Raw genomic sequence first — 19,480 nt, 5'->3', positions numbered from 1 at the left:
GTGCCTGCCTGGGGGTCTGTGTGTGTGAGAATGAATGTGTGCCTGCCTGGGAGATGGGGAGGGAGTGGTGTGAAAATGACTGGGAGCTTGCCTGGGTGTGTGTGTTTGTGTGTATGTGAGGGAGCCAGTGAGTGTGAGAGCATGAGTGTGTATGAGAAAATCCAAGGGAGTAAGAATTTGTGTGTGGAGGGGGGAGAGAGTGTCTTAGAACCTGAGAGTGTGTCAGTGTCAGTGAGAGCGAGAGGTTATGGTGGATGTAAGAGCATGAATGTGTATGTATGTGACAGTGTATGTGTGAGAGAGAATGGACATGTGAGTATGTGTGTGAGAGAGAAGATAACCTCGTAATCCTCGACAATATCAGGGTGACTGGAAATCAAGAGCTCCCACAGAAGGGGACAGCAGGGGCTTTTTAAAATCCTTATTAGTTTTAATTATTGAATATTATTTGATGTCTGCTCTTTTTTAAATATTTTATTGATGTTATATACAAATTTTTGAAAATTTCCCTGAGTTAAATTACTGGAGGTTCTATTCATCAGCAGTTTTGAAATATATATATTTTTAGTATGATTTTCCTATTGTGATGTTTTATAGTTCTTGATTTTATTGTTTGATGTTTTATGAGGAATGATGATATTTTCTGTTTTTCCACTGCTGCATTACATACAGTCTAGCTTGTTGTGATTTCCAGTTCAGTTTGTCTGTGCATTTCTGTGTATATTTTATGATCTCTTTATTCTGTATTTGGTGACTCACCAAATTGTATGTGTAATTGGGTACCCATGGGCCAGTATGGAGAAAAATCCCCCGGGCCACTATTTTCCCACAATCCGCCCCTGACCTCTTTGCAGGATTTTTCTCTCATTTCTCTCCTGTTCCTCTTTACCTGCACCTGCAATAGGCAAGGCCAACTGACTATGACTGAAAAAGCAGGATACAGCTCCTTACATGGCTTCTCTGATGTCACTCTAAATTCGTTTGGGAGGTACAGATGTTAATGCAGTGTCAAAGTTTCACTACTGCCGGACAAGACTGACCTACACAGGAAGGAAGAACCCACGCCAGGAACTGTACAAATAGAAGCTTGGGTTTTTATGCTAAGGGATCCTGCTGGTAGCATAATGTACTATCAAGGTGCCATCGATTAGGTGTCCAAGCCAATGTTTAAAGTAAACTTAGAATGCAAAACACGTGAACTGCTTTTTTTTTTTTTTAGGGGGTTAAAGTCTTTGCTGACTGTGCACAGAGCCCCGGACACCGCGTTCTCACTTGGTACTGAAAATGGCCAAGGCCATCGTGTCTCGAGACACTGTTGGCCAAAACTCTGGATGTCTTATCAACAGACATTACCCATGAGCATGCAAAATACACACATTGCCCCATTCTGCTTCCCCAAACCATGAGCTCAGCACTATTGTAATCAGCTGCTTGTTCAGCTAGAATCTGACAGCAAGTCATCCAGCAGAATAGAGAACACAAAGGTATAAAAGAGACAAACTTGGGAAGACTGTTTATTACACTGTTTAAATTCCCTCATTCTTACATACAGAAGAAAGCTGTGTTGATTATTACCAAGAAAACTTAGGTTAACCCTAGCCATTATATTAGCAGTTGACAAACTGAAAGCTAAAGTAAACTATTAGCAGCATAGCACAGGATTCCCAGCATAATCAAATCAAATTTATTTTTTATCCATCTTTCCCAAATAGGCTGAAGGCAACATTTAAATACACAGAGACAGTATTACATATTAACATAGTAAATGATGGATGATGAAGACCAAAAATGTCCATCTAGTCTGCCCAGCAAGCTGTTCTGTGTTATAACTTCAGCTCCGTTCAGGTTACTCCTGTGCCTTCTGTTTAGGATTATAACTGCCACTCCATCAGGCCGATACAGTAAAGCGCGGCCGAGGTTACCCTGTTTCTAACCCGCTTTGTACGCACAATTTGGACACGTTTGTCTAACCCGCGATTCAGTATCCAGTTTTACGCGTCCTTACTGCTTACTGAAATCGACGCATATCCCTTTCTGCCCGCGGTATGTATATGATATGTTAACGATTGGATTAGCTATTCCCTCCGATACAGTAATGTTCGCCCCGATTATCGCCTTTTTAACCAGCTATTTTGCCGCGTCTTTAACCTGCTAATTTACTGCATACCCTTACCCTGGCGTTAGTGTGGTGTTCGGTGAGCTTCGTACCGGACAGCGCCATGGACAACATGTATATTATTGCTCTGGCGCTGTTTTTCATTCGGTTGAGAAGGAGAATGAGAAATGCTCGACTGAGAAACGCTGGAAACGCTGGAAATGCTCGCAGATTGGAGAGGTGAACAGGGGGGGGCCCGCAGCAAGGAGAACCCATCCGACCAGAGAACCCAGCAGCAAGACCGGAGGAGGTATGTGATATGTTTCGGTTTAACTGTACCATTCATCCATCCATCCCTGGGCCTCTCTGAGGCTCCACACATGGACATAGAGATCAGCGCCCGTGTCTCCGGATGCCTCTATGGGCGCCGGAGAGATGGGCGCCAGTAAAGATAGGCGTCCGTAAAGGCGGAGACAGGGACACCTCTACAGGTGCTGGAGAGATGGGCGCCCATAAAGATAGGCGTCCGTAAAGGCAGAGACAGGGACGCCTCTACGGACGCCGGAGAGATGGGCACTGTGAAGAGTAGTAAATCACCCGGACCGGATGGTATTCAGCCCAGAGTTCTGAAGGAACTGAAAAATGAAATTTCAGACCAATTAGTAAAAATTTGTAACTTATCATTAAAATCATCCATTGTACCTGAAGACTGGAGGATAGCAAATGTAACCCCAATATTTAAAAAGGGATCCAGGGGCGATCCGGGAAACTACAGACCGGTTAGCCTGACTTCAGTGCCAGGAAAAATAGTGGAAAGTGTTCTAAACATCAAAATCACAGAACATATAGAAAGACATGGTTTAATGGAACAAAGTCAGCATGGCTTTACCCAGGACAAGTCTTGCCTCACAAATCTGCTTCACTTTTTTGAAGGAGTTAATAAACATGTGGATAAAGGTGAACCGGTAGACATAGTATACTTGGATTTTCAGAAGGCGTTTGACAAGGTTCCTCATGAGAGGCTTCTAGGAAAAGTAAAAAGTCATGGGATAGGTGGCGATGTCCTTTCGTGGATTGCAAACTGGCTAAAAGACAGGAAACAGAGAGTAGGATTAAATAGACAATTTTCTCAGTGGAAGGGAGTGGACAGTGGAGTGCCTCAGGGATCTGTATTGGGACCCTTACGTTTCAATATATTTATAAATGATCTGGAAAGAAATACAACGAGTGAGATAATCAAATTTGCAGATGACACAAAATTGTTCAGAGTAGTTAAATCACAAGCAGATTGTGATAAATTGCAGGAAGACCTTGTGAGACTGGAAAATTGGGCATCCAAATGGCAGATGAAATTTAATGTGGATAAGTGCAAGGTGATGCATATAGGGAAAAATAACCCATGCTATAATTACACAATGTTGGGTTCCATATTAGGTGCTACAACCCAAGAAAGAGATCTAGGTGTCATAGTGGATAACACATTGAAATCGTCGATTCAGTGTGCTGCGGCAGTCAAAAAAGCAAACAGAATGTTGGGAATTATTAGAAAGGGAATGGTGAATAAAATGGAAAATGTCATAATGCCTCTGTATTGCTCCATGGTGAGACCGCACCTTGAATACTGTGTACAATTCTGGTCGCCGCATCTCAAAAAAGATATAATTGCGATGGAGAAGGTACAGAGAAGGGCTACCAAAATGATAAGGGGAATGGAACAACTCCCCTATGAGGAAAGACTAAAGAGGTTAGGACTTTTCAGCTTGGAGAAGAGACGACTGAGGGGGGATATGATAGAGGTGTTTAAAATCATGAGAGGTCTAGAACGGGTAGATGTGAATTGGTTATTTACTCTTTCGGATAGTAGAAAGACTAGGGGGCACTCCATGAAGTTAGCATGGGGCACATTTAAAACTAATCGGAGAAAGTTCTTTTTTACTCAACGCACAATTAAACTCTGGAATTTGTTGCCAGAGGATTTTTATTTATTTATTTAACTTCTTTTACTATACCGACACTCAAGACCAGGTCTTATCGTACCGGTTTACATTAGAACAAGGGGAAAAATCAATTAACGTATAAGTGGAAAAGAGAAGTTACATTAAAACAGGGAGAGGATGTGGTTAGTGCAGTTAGTATAGCTGTGTTTAAAAAAGGATTGGATAAGTTCTTGGAGGAGAAGTCCATTACCTGCTATTAAGTTCACTTAGAGAATAGCCACTGCCATTAGCAATGGTAACATGGAATAGACTTAGTTTTTGGGTACTTGCCAGGTTCTTATGGCCTAGATTGGCCACTGTTGGAAACAGGATGCTGGGCTTGATGGAACCTTGGTCTGACCCAGTATGGCATTTTCTTATGTTCTTATGTTCTTATGTAAAGATAGGCGCCCGTAAAGGCGGAGACAGGGATGCCTCTACGGACGCCGGAGAGATGGGCGCCCGTAAAGATAGGCGTCCGTAAAGGTGGAGACACGGATGCCTCTACGGATGCTGGAGAGATGGGCGCCCATAAAGATAGGCGTCTGTAAAGGCGGAGACAGGGACGCCTCTACGGACGCCGGAGAGATGGGCGCCGGTAAAGGCGGAGACACAGACGCTGGAGAGATGGGCACCCGCTAAGCATCCTGAGGCTCCGGTTCCTCTACGGACGCCTATACGGCTGGCTATACGGAGGGCTTACTCCTGCATCTGGAATAAGGCTATATTAGATGCTGAAATAAGAACGCATAGCTGATATAAGAATACAAACTTGAGAATAACAGTGTTGCTGATCCATGTATGTTCATCTCCCCCTAACCCATGTCCATGCTTCTTTATATCAGTTTCCATGATTTTTCCCGGAACACCCCTGGAGCCTTTTTTAAATATCGGGGTTACATTGGCCACCTTCCAGTCTTCAGGTACAATGGATGATTTTAATGATAGGTTACAAATTAATTGAAACAGGACTGAAATTTCATTTTTTAGTTCTTTCAGAACCCTGGGGTGTATACCATCTGATCCAGGTGATTTAAAAAGCCTAAGGAATATTTTAAAACCAGTGCACCTAAACTCATTAGTGCAATTTTCAAAAGTATCTCAGTGAGTAAACCAGTGCCATACTCACAGAAATGACCTGCCAAACATGTGGTTAAACTTATTCACGTACAGCCCCGTCCACCTCCGGCCCGCACACAGACCTGCTCACCTCTCTGGTTCCACAGCGGGTCCCGGGTTGGCCTCCCTAGCGGCAGCTGCAAGTACTTCCAGGCCTTGGCGTCCCATGGTGGCAGTTGCTGGGCCTTCCACTGCGCACCAGGCCTCACGTCGGAGTTTGGCGCCTTCCATGGCGCTGGCCACGCCCTTATGAGCACATGGACCGCCCAGGGGCGGGTCTTAGCTCCGCGGCGCGCCCTGGTTGCCTGCTATAAGAAAGTCCATGCCTGCACTTCCTTGCCTTGGCAATCGGGTTAGTATTGTACTATATTGTCACTGCGTTCTGAGCCTTGTTCCAGTCTCTTTCCAGGATCCTTCTGTTCCAGCCTTGTTCCTGCATCCTTCCATTCCAGTGTCCTCTTGTTCCTGTGTTCGTCTGTCGTCTCCCCAGGTAGTATCTCCAGACTGTCTTACTGGTACTGACCTTGGCTTGTTCCTTGACTACTCTGCCTGCTGCCTGCCTTCTGACTTCAGCCTGCCTGTGACTTCGTCTGACCTCCAGAACCTGACCTCTGCTTTGTTGACCACTCCACGGACTGACTCCCGGATTCTGACCTCTGCCTGTTTGACCACATCTCTTGATTCTGGCTCTGTCCCTAGCCTTGTCATCACCTACGCTTTTCTGGTCCTCCTTGCTCCATCTGACTTCCAGTCTCGAACCTGACCGCACTCCTCTCCTGTCTGTGGGTACGCCTGTCTATCATCTCTCCAGGAGATCCTGCAAGGCCCACCTAAGTCCAAGCGGCCCGGGTCCCTACGGGCTTCTCCCGGGGGGACCTCGGTCTTCCAGTGGTGAAGCTCATCCTAGCCTCTGTCTCCTCCAGTGCTCCGCCCCCTGGGGACAGGTGCTTCCTGGTCCCTACCAGGGAGTCGTTCTCCACTGCTCCAGGACAAGGGTCCAACCCAGAGCGTAACAGCCTGTTGGCGTGTAAGTTTACCTGGACTGAGCAGAGCATTCTTGGGGCAGAGTTTGGGAAGGGTTTGCATTTATGCACAGACTTGCATTTGCATGAATTTTCCTGAACATTTTCTGTGTACATAAATAGCAGGTGCAACTTGCATTAGTTGGGACCACATGCAAAAACATTTGGGAGTGCTAATGGAGACTAATCTTACATTTTGTGATCAAATTAAAGCCGTGGCTACAGCTGGGTTTTTCTAAGCTGTGATTAATTTGCAGACTAAAGCCATTATTTGACACCTCAGACTTTTGCTCTCTGGTGCAAACCCTGGTGCTGCCACGTACAAAGTATATTATTGGAGCTCCATCTACATTGTTAGGGCCAGTGGTTGCTCTACAAGCACTTCACATAAAATTCTGCCACTCGGCTGATATCAGAGCAAGGCTTAAAAACATGACATACTGGGTCAGACCAAGGGTCCATCAAGCCCAGCATCCGGTTTCCAACAGTGGCCAATCCAGGCCATAAGAACCTGGCAAGTACCCAAAAACTAAGTCTATTCCATGTTACAGTTGCTAGTAATAGCGGTGGTTATTATCTAAGTCAATTTAATTAATAGCAGGTAATGGACTTCTCCAAGAACTTATCCAATCCTTTTTTAAACACAGCTATACTAACTGCACTAACCACATCTTCTGGCAACAAATTCCAGAGTTTAATTGTGCGTTGAGTGAAAAAGAACTTTCTCTGATTAGTTTTAAATGTGCCACATGCTAACTTCATGTAATGCCCCCTAGTCTTTCTATTATCCGAAAGAGTAAAAAACATCTACCCTTTCTAGACCTCTCATGATTTTAAACACCTCTATCATATCCCTCCTCAGCCGTCTCTTCTCCAAGCTGAAAAGTCCTAACCTCTTTAGTCTTTCCTCATAGGGGAGCTGTTCCATTCCCCTTATCATTTTGGTAGCCCTTCTCTGTACCTTCTCCATCACAATCTTTTTGGAGATGTGGCGACCAGAATTGTACATAGTATTCAAGGTGCGGTCTCACCATGGAGCGATACAGAGGCATTATGACATTTTCCGTTTTATTCACCATTCCCTTTCTAATAATTCCCAACATTCTGTTTGCTTTTTTGACTGCCGCAGCACACTGAATCGACGATTTCAATGTGTTATCCAGTATGATGCCTAGATCTCTTTCTTGGGTATAAGCACCTAATATGGAGCCTAACATTGTGTAACTATAGCATGGGTTATTTTTCCCCTATGCATCACCTTGCACTTATCCACATTAAATTTCATCTGCCATTTTGATGCCCAATTTTCCAGCCTCACAAGGTCTTCCTGCAATTTATCACAATCTGCTCTTGATTTAACTACTCTGAACAGTTTTGTATCATCCGCAAATTTGATTACCTCACTTGTCGTATTTCTTTCCAGATCATTTATAAATATATTGAAAAGTAAGGGTCCCAATACAGATCCCTGAGGCACTCCACTGCCCACTCGCTTCCACTATGAAAATTGTCCATTTAATCCTACTCTCTGTTTCCTGTCTTTTAGCCAGTTTGTAATCCTCGAAAGGACATCGCCACCTATCCCATGACTTTATATTTTTCCTAGAAGCCTCTCATGAGGAACTTTATCAAATGCCTTCTGAAAATCCAAGTACACTACATCTACTGGTTCTCCTTTATCCACATGTTTATTAACTCCTTCAAAAAAGGGAAGCAGATTTGTGAGACAAGACTTGCCTTGGGTAAAGCCATGCTGACTTTGTTCCATTAAACCATGTCTTTCAATATGTTCTGTGATTTTGATGTTTACAACACTTTCCACTATTTTTCCTGGCACTGAAGTCAGGCTAACTGGTCTGTAGTTTCCCGGATGGCCCCTGGAGCCCTTTTTAAATATTGGGGTTACATTTGCTATCCTCCAGTCTTCAGGTACAATGGATGATTTTAATGATAAGTTACAAATTTTTACTAATAGGTCTGAAATTTCATTTTTTAGTTCCTTCAGAACTCTGGGGTGTATACCATCCGGTCCGGGTGATTTACTACTCTTCACAGTGCCCATCTTTCCGGCGTCCGTAGATTTACTACTCTTAAGTTTGTCAATCAGGTCTTCCACATCTTCTAGGTTCACCATGATTTGGTTCAGTCCATCTGAATCATTACCCAGGAAAACCTTCTTCCCCAACATCCTCTTCAGTAAACACTGAAGCAAAGAAATCATTTAATCTTTCCGCAATGGCCTTATCTTCTCTAAGTGCCCCTTTAACCCCTCGATTATCTAACGGTCCAACTGACTCCCTCACAGGCCTTCTGCTTTGGATATATTTAAAAATGTTTTTACTGTGAGTTTTTGCCTCTACGGCCAACTTCTTTTCAAATTCTCTCTTAGCCTGTCTTATCAATGTCTTACATTTAACTTGCCAACGTTTATGCATTATCTTATTTTCTTCTGTTGGATCCTTCTTCCAATTTTTGAATAAAGATCTTTTGGCTAAAATAGCTTCTTTCACCTCCTCTTTTAACCATGCCGGTAATCGTTTTGCCTTCTTTCCACCTTTCTTAATGTGTGGAATACATCTGGATTGTGCTTCTAGGATGGTATTTTTTAACAATGACCATGTCTCTTGCACACTTTTTACTTTTGTAGCTGCTCCTTTCAGTTTTTTTCTAACTATTTTTCTCATTTTATCAAAGGTTCCCTTTTGAAAGTTTAGCACGAGAGCTGTGGATTTGCTTACTGTCCCCCTTCCAGTCATTAAATCAAATTTGATCATATTATGATCACTATTGCCAAGCGGCCCCGCCACCGTTACCTCTCTCACCAAATCCTGTTCTCCACTGAGAATTAGATCTAAAATTGCTCCCTCTCTTGCCGATTCCTGAACCAATTGCTCCATAAAGCTATCATTTATTCCATCCAGGAACTTTATCTCTCTAGCGTTTCCCGATGATACATTTACCCAGTCAACATTGGGGTAATTGAAGTCTCCCATTATTACCGCACTACCAATTTGGTTAGCTTCCCTAATTTCTCTTTGCATTTCACTGTCCGTCTCACCATCTTGACCAGGTGGACGGTAGTATACTCCTATCACTATAGTCTTCCCTGACACACAAGGGATTTCTACCCATAAAGATTCAATTGTGCATTTAGTCTCATGCAGGATATTTATCCTGTTGGACTCTATGCCATCCCGGACATAAAGCACCACACCGCCTCCCGGGTGCTCCTCTCTATCATTGCGATATAATTTATACCACGGTATAGCACTGTCCCATTGGTTATCTTCCTTCCACCATGTCTCTGAGATGCCAATTAAGTCTATGTCATCATTCACTGCTATACATTCTAATTCTCCCATCTTACTTCTTAGACTTCTGGCATTTCAAACATTTCAAAGTTTGTTTTTTGTTTGTATTTTCATTCTGCTTTTTAATTGATAGGGATAAGTTAGAATTTTTTAGCTCAGCTGAGTTTTTAGTTACAGGCACTTGGACTACTTTTCTTATTATTGGAACCTCACTGTCAGGATGCCCTAATTCTAATGCATCATTAGTATCCTTTGAAGATACCTCTCTCCGAACCATGCACTGCTGAGTGACTGTCTAGTTTAAAAGCTGCTCTATCTCCTTTTTAAAGGTTAGAGCCAGCAGTCTGGTTCCACCCTGGTTAAGGTGGAGCCCATCCCTTCGGAAGAGACTCCCCCTTCCCCAAAAGGTTCCCCAGTTCCTAACAAAACTGAATCCCTCTTCCTTGCACCATCGTCTCATCCACGCATTGAGACTCCGGAGTTCTGCCTGTCTCTGGTGACCTGCGCGTGGAACAGGGAGCATTTCAGAGAATGCTACCCTGGAGGTTCTGGATTTAAGATTTCTACCTAAGAGCCTAAATTTGGCTTCCAGAACCTCCCTTCCCCATTTTCCTATGTCGTTGGTGCCTACATGTATCATGACAGCCGGCTCCTCCCCAGCACTATCTAAAATCCTATCTAGGTGACGCGTGAGGTCCGCCACCTTCGCACCAGGTAGGCATGTTACCAGTCTAACTTCAGTTACTCAGCCAGAGTGACTCACTGCTCTCTTGATTAACAAATGTTGGTACCTATTCAAACCAAATCACACTACCTCAACACCTTTCCAAGGTGAGTAACTGAACTGAACTTTTCAACTTACTTAGGTATACACTGCTCCTAGCTTATTTCTAGCTTCTGGCTACTTTTTTGTGGGGGTTTTTGTGTGTGTGGTTTTTTTTAAATACAAACACTCAGTTCTGCTTACTAGCTGCCTTACATACTTTTAAAAATAAACACACTACCTACTGCTTACTAGCTGCCTTACAGACTTTTAAAAATAAACATACTACCTACTGCTTACTAGCTGCCTTATTGACTATTTAAAAATATAGTCTAACTTGTTTATTCACTGCCTTACAGATTATTAAAAGCACAAACACAAAAAAACCCTAAATAATATTCCCAAATAGTTAACTTTGCCCCAATACTTTTAAAAAGACAATGTCCCAAGCAAAAACTTACTGATTCCTTTCAGCCACCAGCAAGGTGATCCTCTCCTCTCAGTGCTCCCACTGGAATGTGAGTTACTGAACTCTTCCCTTGTAATTTATAATGTGCTTCTAAGGTAAATTAGTGCAAAGCAATCCCTTTGGAGATTTACACTTCAGTTAGTTTTCCTGAGTGACTCACTGCTGTTCTGATTAACAAAAAATGGTACCTATTCAAATCAAACATACAACCTTAACACTTAGTTAGTTAGCCAGAGTGACTCACTGCTCTCTTGATTAACAAATGTTGGTATCTATCAAACCAAATCACACTACCTCAACACCTTTCCAAGGTGAGTAACTGAACTGAATTTTTCAACCTTTTTCTTAGCTACACACTGCTCCTTATGAGCTCATATAACTCCTGTTTTGCATGAGCTCCACCGGCCACCAATCGAATGGCATGTTAAATATAAAACTGCCATGTTTTCACAGAATGAGTGAAAGTTAATTTCCCTGGAAGTACTCAGTGTTGTACATCTTTAATTCTATACCTCATCGGCAGCAGAACGCCTTTTTTATTGAGGGGGTAACCAAGTTCCACTTCAGCTCCACCCCAACTCTGTTCCAAGCTTCGTTCATTCATAATAGCAAAACCATTTTAATAAAAGGAATAAATATTTCACAGCAGCCAACGAATAAAACATCCAGTAATTAAAAACTCACATAACTGATTTAATATTTCCCCCCAAAAAAACAGAAATTAAAACTAGGAAAGATTTAAAAATCAGTTACCCTGACAGTATTGTGGAATGGGAGGAGGGTGGCCATACAAATCACAAACATCATCATTTCTTTCTCTCACACTCACACCACATGTTGATTCTCTAAACCATTCTCCACATACTCTTTCACACACACACACAGATAGGCACTTATGCACACACAGGCAAGCAAAGAAGGCACTCGCACACTCATGCAGGCAAACAGGCACAAACACACACAGATATAGGCACTGTCTCACCTACACACAGGCAGATAGGAAGGCACTCTCTCACATACATACATAGGCAGGCACTGTTTCACACATAGGCAGGAACTTCTCTCTCACACACACACACAAGCACAGAGGAAGGCACTCTCTTACAAACATTGTGTGTGTGTGAGTGCCTGCCTACTTGCAGGCAGGCACTCACACACACACATGCAGTCAGGCACTCTCACACACATACATATGCACACATGCAGGCAAGCAAACATACACATACATGATAAACAAATTGCACCCAAAATAATTGTTAATGCACAAACTTCAGATGCCAATATCTAGGCAACACATGCCTTGGATAACATAGGCTAAAGCACCATCATCAGTTAAAAAACCTCAGTTTTTGTTTTTTACTTCTATGGCAAGATGCACACTTGAAATGCCTAACCATTTTCAGTTTCGCACAAGATTCCACTGGACAGAGCATTCAGACATGATAACATGATGGAGCAGAATATTTAAAGATACGTTTTGAGAAAGTGTACTTCATTCTTTGAGCACTATCAGTAGCGATTGTATGAAGTATTTTTGAACAACACCAGCAGTGGCCCACTAAGTAACCAAAGCATAAATTTATGTCGCATATAAAATTTGTTTAAATAAATTTTGGAATAAGGTTTATAAGAAGTAAAAAACAAAAGCTGAGGAGGTTTTTTAACTGATGATGGTGCTTTAACCTATGTTATGCAAGGCACATGTTGCCTAGATATTGGCATCTGAGGTTTTTCCTCTACAATAAACCACTTGTGTCAGGGCCGATGCAAGGAGATTAGGCACCTACTGCCTTGCACTCACCCCCTCTCGTTGCGCCGCCATCCTTGGTTGCACCGCCAACCCCCCATTAAGGGGCGCAAGCCATGTGGAGCCGTGAGCGGTGGTGCCGCCAGTCATGGCCCCAACATGGCTCGTGCCCCCTAATGGTCGATCTCCTAGCCTCAGGCCTAGTTCACCTAGTGCTACCGCCGGCCCTGACTTGTGCATTAACAATTATTTTGGGTGCAATTTGTTTTTCACATTTGTCAGCACGCAGTAGTCACCTTATTGTAATTGTGTACACAAACACATATACACATGCAGACACTCTCTCATGCATGCAGGCAGGCACTGAGGGCCTCATTTTCTGTGGCAGGGGACTGGATTTCTTCTTTAGCCACCTCAGCAGCCTGGGCTACTTCGGCTTCCACAAGATGGACTCCACAGCAGTCCAGCCAGACCTGGGTTTTATTTTTGGGTTTTTTTTGTTTTGTTTTTTTTTAGAGGATTGCAGCCTTGCCATGTAGGCTGCTTCCTTCTCCTCCACTGTCAGTGCCTGATGATGTCATCGTTCACGTGCTGGCAGCCGAGAAGGAAGTAGCCCGAAGCTCTGCAAGGCCGCAATCCTCCGGGAGCAGGGAGGGTAAGTGAGGGGATCAGGGTGGCGATGATGGAAAGGTCCTAATGTGTGCCATCCCATCTGCCATCAATGAGGCTTCCAGCGGACATTTGGAGGGCCCATGGTCCCTGCAATCCCCCTCGTTCTAATGCCTATGCTACACATGCACTTAGATCCTTGTAGATATTCCATCCATTCGACATGTGCACCTTGCAGAGATCCGTAGATAATTACGCAAAAAACCCACACTCCAACACAGAAATTAGAAATTCACACAGAAATCCATGCACATAGTCTCTCTCTAGCAACTGGATCATTTTACAGCTCTTCCTGTTTAGGTTAAGGGCTTTTATGCAATAGCTAAACAAAAACAAATCCAACTTTACTAGTCGGTATTAGAGACATAGAGCCTGATATTCTGTGCTACCTATAGCTGGTTAACTAGTGACTTATCCGGCTAAGTAGATAGTAGTAGCCGGTGCTTCTTAGCCAAATAAGTGCTGATATTCGGATTTATCTGGCTAAGTTAATGGATAAGTTAGACCTGCTATAGATCAGGTCTAATTTAGCCGGATAAGACTTATCTGGCTAAGTAGAATTTTTTACATAGAGAAATATCCCATGTAAGTTAGCCTGATAAGTTTTATCCAGGTAACTTTCATAAATGTTCATTTCTGAATATCTATCTCATAGAGACTGAATCCACAAGAGAAAATATCAAGATTTTAGAAGTGTTCTGACAATGTAGGATTGGAAGAAGGCAGTGCCTCTCGCAACAATAAGCACAAAACTGAGTCTACAGGCTCTCCATTGACCCAGACATAGACTATTCATGACTTACCCATGACCTCTTACCCTGCCCTAGAATTTATCTGCCTTTCTCTGACTTTCCAAGTTGATCTATTCATGCTGACACAAAAGGGAAAAAGAGGAGACGAACCAGGAAAACAAGAACTGCAGAGAAGAATCATGAATACAAAACTCAGCAAAATACATAAAGGGAAGTGAGCCATTATTAGAAAACCAATTCACAGAGGGCCGATGGAATGCACATTTTTTCCCAATGCGCGCACATCCCCCTCTCCTGGGTGCCCAATATAATAGGAAAATGAGCTGCCGTGCTAAAAAGGATGTGTTAAAGATAAATTGTGCGACCCTAGCAGGTCCATGGCATCAGGCGCCCAGGAGATGTGGCTGTGCGCCAGTTAGGAAAAAAAGACGCTCAATTAACAAGTGTCCGTTTTCATAACCCACACACAGCCACGGGTTAGGAAAACAGACGCTCGTAAACTGAGCATCCGTTTTCTTAACCTGACCACCATGAAGATTTTTTTTTTTTTCACGTTGCTTCTTGTGGTCCCTTCTACATAGCATTGGGACAATACTAAGTAGGAGGAACCAGAGAAAAGCAATATTTTTGGCTTTTTTCTGGTGGCTTGAAGTGCACGAAAACTTAACGCCAGTTCCCGGGCCGGCATTAAGTTTTGCATGTTATAATGTGTGCATTTGGTGCATGGTGATTTTTTTTTTTTTTTGCATTGGGGATCATAGCTAATAGCCTCATCTGCATGGCGTTTACATGTGATGAGCGATATTAGCTATGCACTGGTTTAGATGCGCGTTTTGAACATGCTAATACCATTACATTGGGAGTCATTCTAGCGCGATCAAAATGTTCATTCAACCACGCGGCAAGCTGTGCTCCAGGCTGAGTGCACTTTATTGCATCGGCCCCAGAGTCTCCTGAAAAGGGCTGCATTGTAATCATAGCCCTACAGTATACACATGTGCGGAGGAAATGCTTCCCAAAGCCCCAGAGGAAGCCGGGTCTGACAAGTTCAAATGTCTTTTCCAAAGGGAGTGAAAAGTTAACAGGGGCTCGACTTGTCGAAAAGCCACACAATATGGGCACATACAATGCATTAAGTCTTATTCCTTTATTTTTTATTTTCATCTTTTCCATAGGTCTAAGGGCAAGGGCAGATCTGATTATATGCAGAAACAGTAACAGCATGACTTAAACCTTCGAGGGAGAAAAACGGATTAGGGAAAAAAAAAAACCCAACTTCTACAAAATTCAAGAATCAACAATTACATCTGATCCTCAGCAAAAGAAAGAGAGCGGTGAGCGCCTTACCCAGAAAGGTGCCGAGGGAGCAGATCAGGCTGAAGAAGCAGCTCTCTGGAGGAAAGTTACCACATTTACTGCAGGGGAAAAAAGTTGTATATTCAGACTTTCAGCTTATGGTCATTTATTAAATTTATCCTAGATCCATAGAAACACAGAACAGGATAGCAGATAAAGAGCATGCGGCCCATTTACTTCTTCTGCTCAGCTTTATGGACCCTTTCTCTCCCTCAGAAATCCTCTCTGCTTGTCCCGTGTGTCTTGAATTCAGGTACAGTCCTCGTCTTCACCACCCCCAAAGCGAGGATATTCCACATGACCAACTCTCTTTCTGTAAAGAAATACAGTATTTCCCTAAATTACTCCAGAGTCTACTCTCCTTCACCTTCATCCTATGAACCTCCTTTCCATTGAAACAACCCTGCCTGCTGTGTATTTATTCCTTGGGGATATTTAAATGTCTCTATCATATCTCCCCTTTTCCTCCAGGGTATACATTTTTAAGTCTGTCCCCACACGCTTTATGATGACTGCTGACCATTTTAGTAGCTGCCCTCTAGCCCAATTCCATCCAGTTTATATTGTGTTGAAGGTCCGGTCTCCAGAATTGTACCCAGCACTCCAAATGAGGTCTCACTAATACTGGGGCAATATCACCTCCCCTTTTCTGCTGACTGTTCCTCTCCCTAAGCATCCAAGCATCCTTCTGGCTTTCTCCATGACCTTATCTAGCTGTTTGACCACCTTAAGTTCATCGGATTTGATCTCCCTAGATTGTGCTCTTGTTTTGTGCATAGAAGAGCTTCACCCTGTGTACTGTACTGCTCCCTTAGGTTTTTCTCAATCCAAATGCATGATCCTACATTTTTTTTAGCATGTTCTAAATCAAAGATGGCACCACCTAGTTCCATGCACCCCTGTGAAGCGTGCACTGCTTGTTATGTTCCTGCCAGAGTTTATGAGGACATCATGGGGAAGTGAGAGTTCTCTAGAAAAGGAAGAGAGGACGTGTTTGCCTCTAGGATATGGAGGCACCCTATGAACAATTAGGACAGTGAGCGTCACTGGTTTTCAAGCGGGGGCCACTTTGGCAAAACATATTACAAATATGAGCACTAAAATGGCCGGCAACCTGGGCAAGGGAGAAAATTCCCCTTCAATGATGTGACTGACCTGGGTGTGTATCCTGTGATGATACGGTCAGTATGGCTGCTCAGGGGCACTCAGAGTGACTCATGTAATTAAAGCAAAGTTACTTTCCCTATGCTTGTCTACCCCCACACACTCTCTGTCTATCCCCCCCCCCCCCCACACACACACACACACTGTCACCACCTCCCTTAGCCCTTCCATCTCTTCTCAGGTCTTCCCTAACATATAATCCCCTCCAACATTGTCTCCCCCCCCCCCCCCAGCTGCTCTTCCCTATACCCCACACACTCTCTTCCCCAATACACACTCTCCTCCAAACCCATCCCGATCAGTCTCAATTCCACCCCTTCTCTTACTAGCTAGTATCCACCATTCTGTCCTCACCTCCATCAATCCATCTCTCTCCCTCACCTTCTCTGGAAATAGCATGGAAAATTTAGGTAATTAACTTATGGATATGACATCTTGAATTATATAAAAACACAGAAACTAGGGGTGTGCAGAGTCAAAAAATGTATTTTGGTTCAGTCATTCGTTTATTAGGTCACAGTCATTCATCAAGTTTGCCTCATTTCATTTCTTTTTTCATTTTACATTGAAGTCTGTGGGGAAAGCAGTTCATAGGCCCCACTGACTTCAATGTAAAAGAAAAAAACAGTCTAAAGCTGAGTCCCATCACTGAGGCCTGAGCCTAGGCCCAGGCCCAAAGCCAGGGCTCATCCTGTTATGGAGGCCCAAGCACAACAACGTGATTTAGACCAAGGCCAGGTTCCATCGCCAAGACCCAGGCTCCATGCTGAGACACATCACCAAGTCCCAGGCCTATGCCTACGTTAGATATTGGAACCTACCTGAGGCTGAGTGCCATCACTGAGTGCCATCACTGAGGCCTGGGCTTAGGTGCAGGCCCAATGTCAGGTCTCTTTATCAAAGACTAGGCCCGACACCGAGGCATGGCTTGAGGGGTGGTCCCATCACTGAGGCCTGGACCTAGGCCTAAGCTTGATGTAGTGCCTGGCCCAAGGCCAGGTCCCATTCCCAAGGCCTAGGCCTAGGCCTAGAACTAAGCTGGGTCCTGTTACTAAGGCTGTGGCCTATTGCCAAGATCCGGCCTGAACCTGGGCTTAGGCCTGAGGCTGGGTCCTGTCACTGAGGCCATGCCTAGACCCAGGCTTGAAAGTTCAGAACCAGGACTTCTGCCATCTTCTCTCTTTTTCTGTTGAATAAAAAGATGCCGTCTGCCCAAAGGATGCACTCCAAACATGCCACTGTGGCACCTTTCTCCTGAGCAGATAGCGCAATTTTGACGTACAGTTGTAAATCAAAATGGTGCCATCTGTTTGGGAGAAAGGCGCTGTAATAGTGTTACTGCAGCACGTCCTTTGGGCAGATGGCGTCATTTTTCTTTGACGGAAATTTTGTTTAATATATTTAATGAATCACCTTCCTTCAAAGCAATCAAGTTGATGTACAATAATGAACGAAAGTTACACAAATTCAGTAATACCCTAACAACAGAATACTACAGAATAACACATTCAAACAATCAAAACAAAAGGCAAATTAAAACAAAAATGAGTTAAACATAAAACTACTAAAACAAATTAAGAAAGTGATAAAACTAAAATCTAGAAACATGCTATAATAACTGCTAAATAGAATAAATAATCAAATTAAATATCAAAAGCCTTATAATAAATCCATGTCTTCAGATTCTTTTCACCTCTCAGTGAGAATGGGAGAGTGTTTCAGATATCTGGATCTAAGTAGGCAAAACACATTTCCCTAGTGTTCCCAGTGGATTTTGTTGGTGGGAGGGAGCCTTAACAATTCTGACTAGGATGAACACAGCGTTCTGGAAAGATGCAAGTTTTGCCAGATATGGTGGGGTCCGCACCTGAATGCTTTAAAAGTCAAAAAGCTAATTTTAAATTGTATTCAATTGGAAATAAGCAACCAGTGAAACTCTTGCATTAGAAGAGTAACTTGGTCATATTTACCTTTCCTCAAAATGAGCTTGGTTGCAATATTTTGTACTATCTGAAATCTATGGATCGGGTTGACTCGAAGGCTATGAAACAGCAAATTACAGTAATCTAAGAGACTCAAAATCAATTAGTATGTTAATGACTGAAGATCCTGCGTCTCCAAGAATGGTTTGAGCTATCTAATTAACTGCAAATAGTAGTATGATGTCTTAACAAGGTTGGAAATTTGGCCCTCCAAGCTCAATTTTGAATCAAGCTTGACGCCCATAGTAGTAATGCTCTCATTCACCTGTATATTTACCGTATTTCCACGCATATAACCCGCGGGTAATGTGCGTTTTTACCTACCCCGCATGCCTCCGCGGGGTATAAACGTGGGCGGGTTATCCAGAAAAAATTTTACATGAAAACGACTAACAGAATACCTAACCAAAGGGAGACGTACCAGTATATCGGTAAACAAGCATGAATCAACTTTATTGTTATTGTTTAACATTATTGTTTCAGATTCTTATCTTTGTTGTTCAGAATCTGCTGCATTATTTGTAATTTTTATTTATTAAAACAAAGTTATATGGTATTTTGTTACTTTATTACTTCACTACTTTTAATACAGATTGTGAATCTTATCACTTAGCGGAAGCCCTACGGGAAGTTAATAGTAATTACGTTATATAGCGCATTTATAGGTAAAGCGTTAGTGTACAGAATGTTTGTATGAAAATTGAACAAATGGCAATATTAAAATAAAAAGAAAACATTTAATTAGAAAACATTTTCATATTATAAACGCATTCAACTCCGAACAGTAGTAATAAACAAAGTCAAAATATGAATAATTTTTAAATAAATCTCCAGTTCTTATACATCAATATAAAAGAGCCCTAAATAAGCAACCTAAATTAAACTTTATAAAATACTTGTCCTATAACTAGCAATTAATTTAAAAGACTTTAATTGTCCTCTTCTTCACTAGCTGAAGAAAACCCCTCGAAGTCATCATCGCCTGAATCATCATTAAGGGCGGCTAAAACGGTCTGCAGTCGTTCGGCCGTCACAGCATCTTCTATCAGATCGTC

General features: G+C 42.8%; 1 protein-coding gene across 4 annotated transcripts in view; it reads right to left on the bottom strand.

Moving 5' to 3' along the window:
• The window catches only part of LOC115095409 (transmembrane protein 150A-like), a 235,356-nt gene that overhangs the window by 53,726 nt on the left and 162,150 nt on the right, over positions 1–19,480 (bottom strand). For 3 of the 4 annotated variants that reach the window (XM_029609021.1, XM_029609022.1, XM_029609023.1), the window contains one exon: positions 15,271–15,338. In XM_029609021.1, coding sequence (XP_029464881.1) covers positions 15,271–15,338 — 68 coding nt within the window. The remainder of the gene's footprint in view (positions 1–15,270; positions 15,339–19,480) is intronic. The other variant, XM_029609024.1, reaches the window with a different exon arrangement.

Source organism: Rhinatrema bivittatum, chromosome 7 (assembly GCF_901001135.1).
Source record: "Rhinatrema bivittatum chromosome 7, aRhiBiv1.1, whole genome shotgun sequence".
In the NCBI taxonomy this organism is placed as follows: Eukaryota; Metazoa; Chordata; class Amphibia; order Gymnophiona; family Rhinatrematidae; genus Rhinatrema; species Rhinatrema bivittatum.
This window is presented reverse-complemented; position numbering and strand designations above follow the sequence as displayed.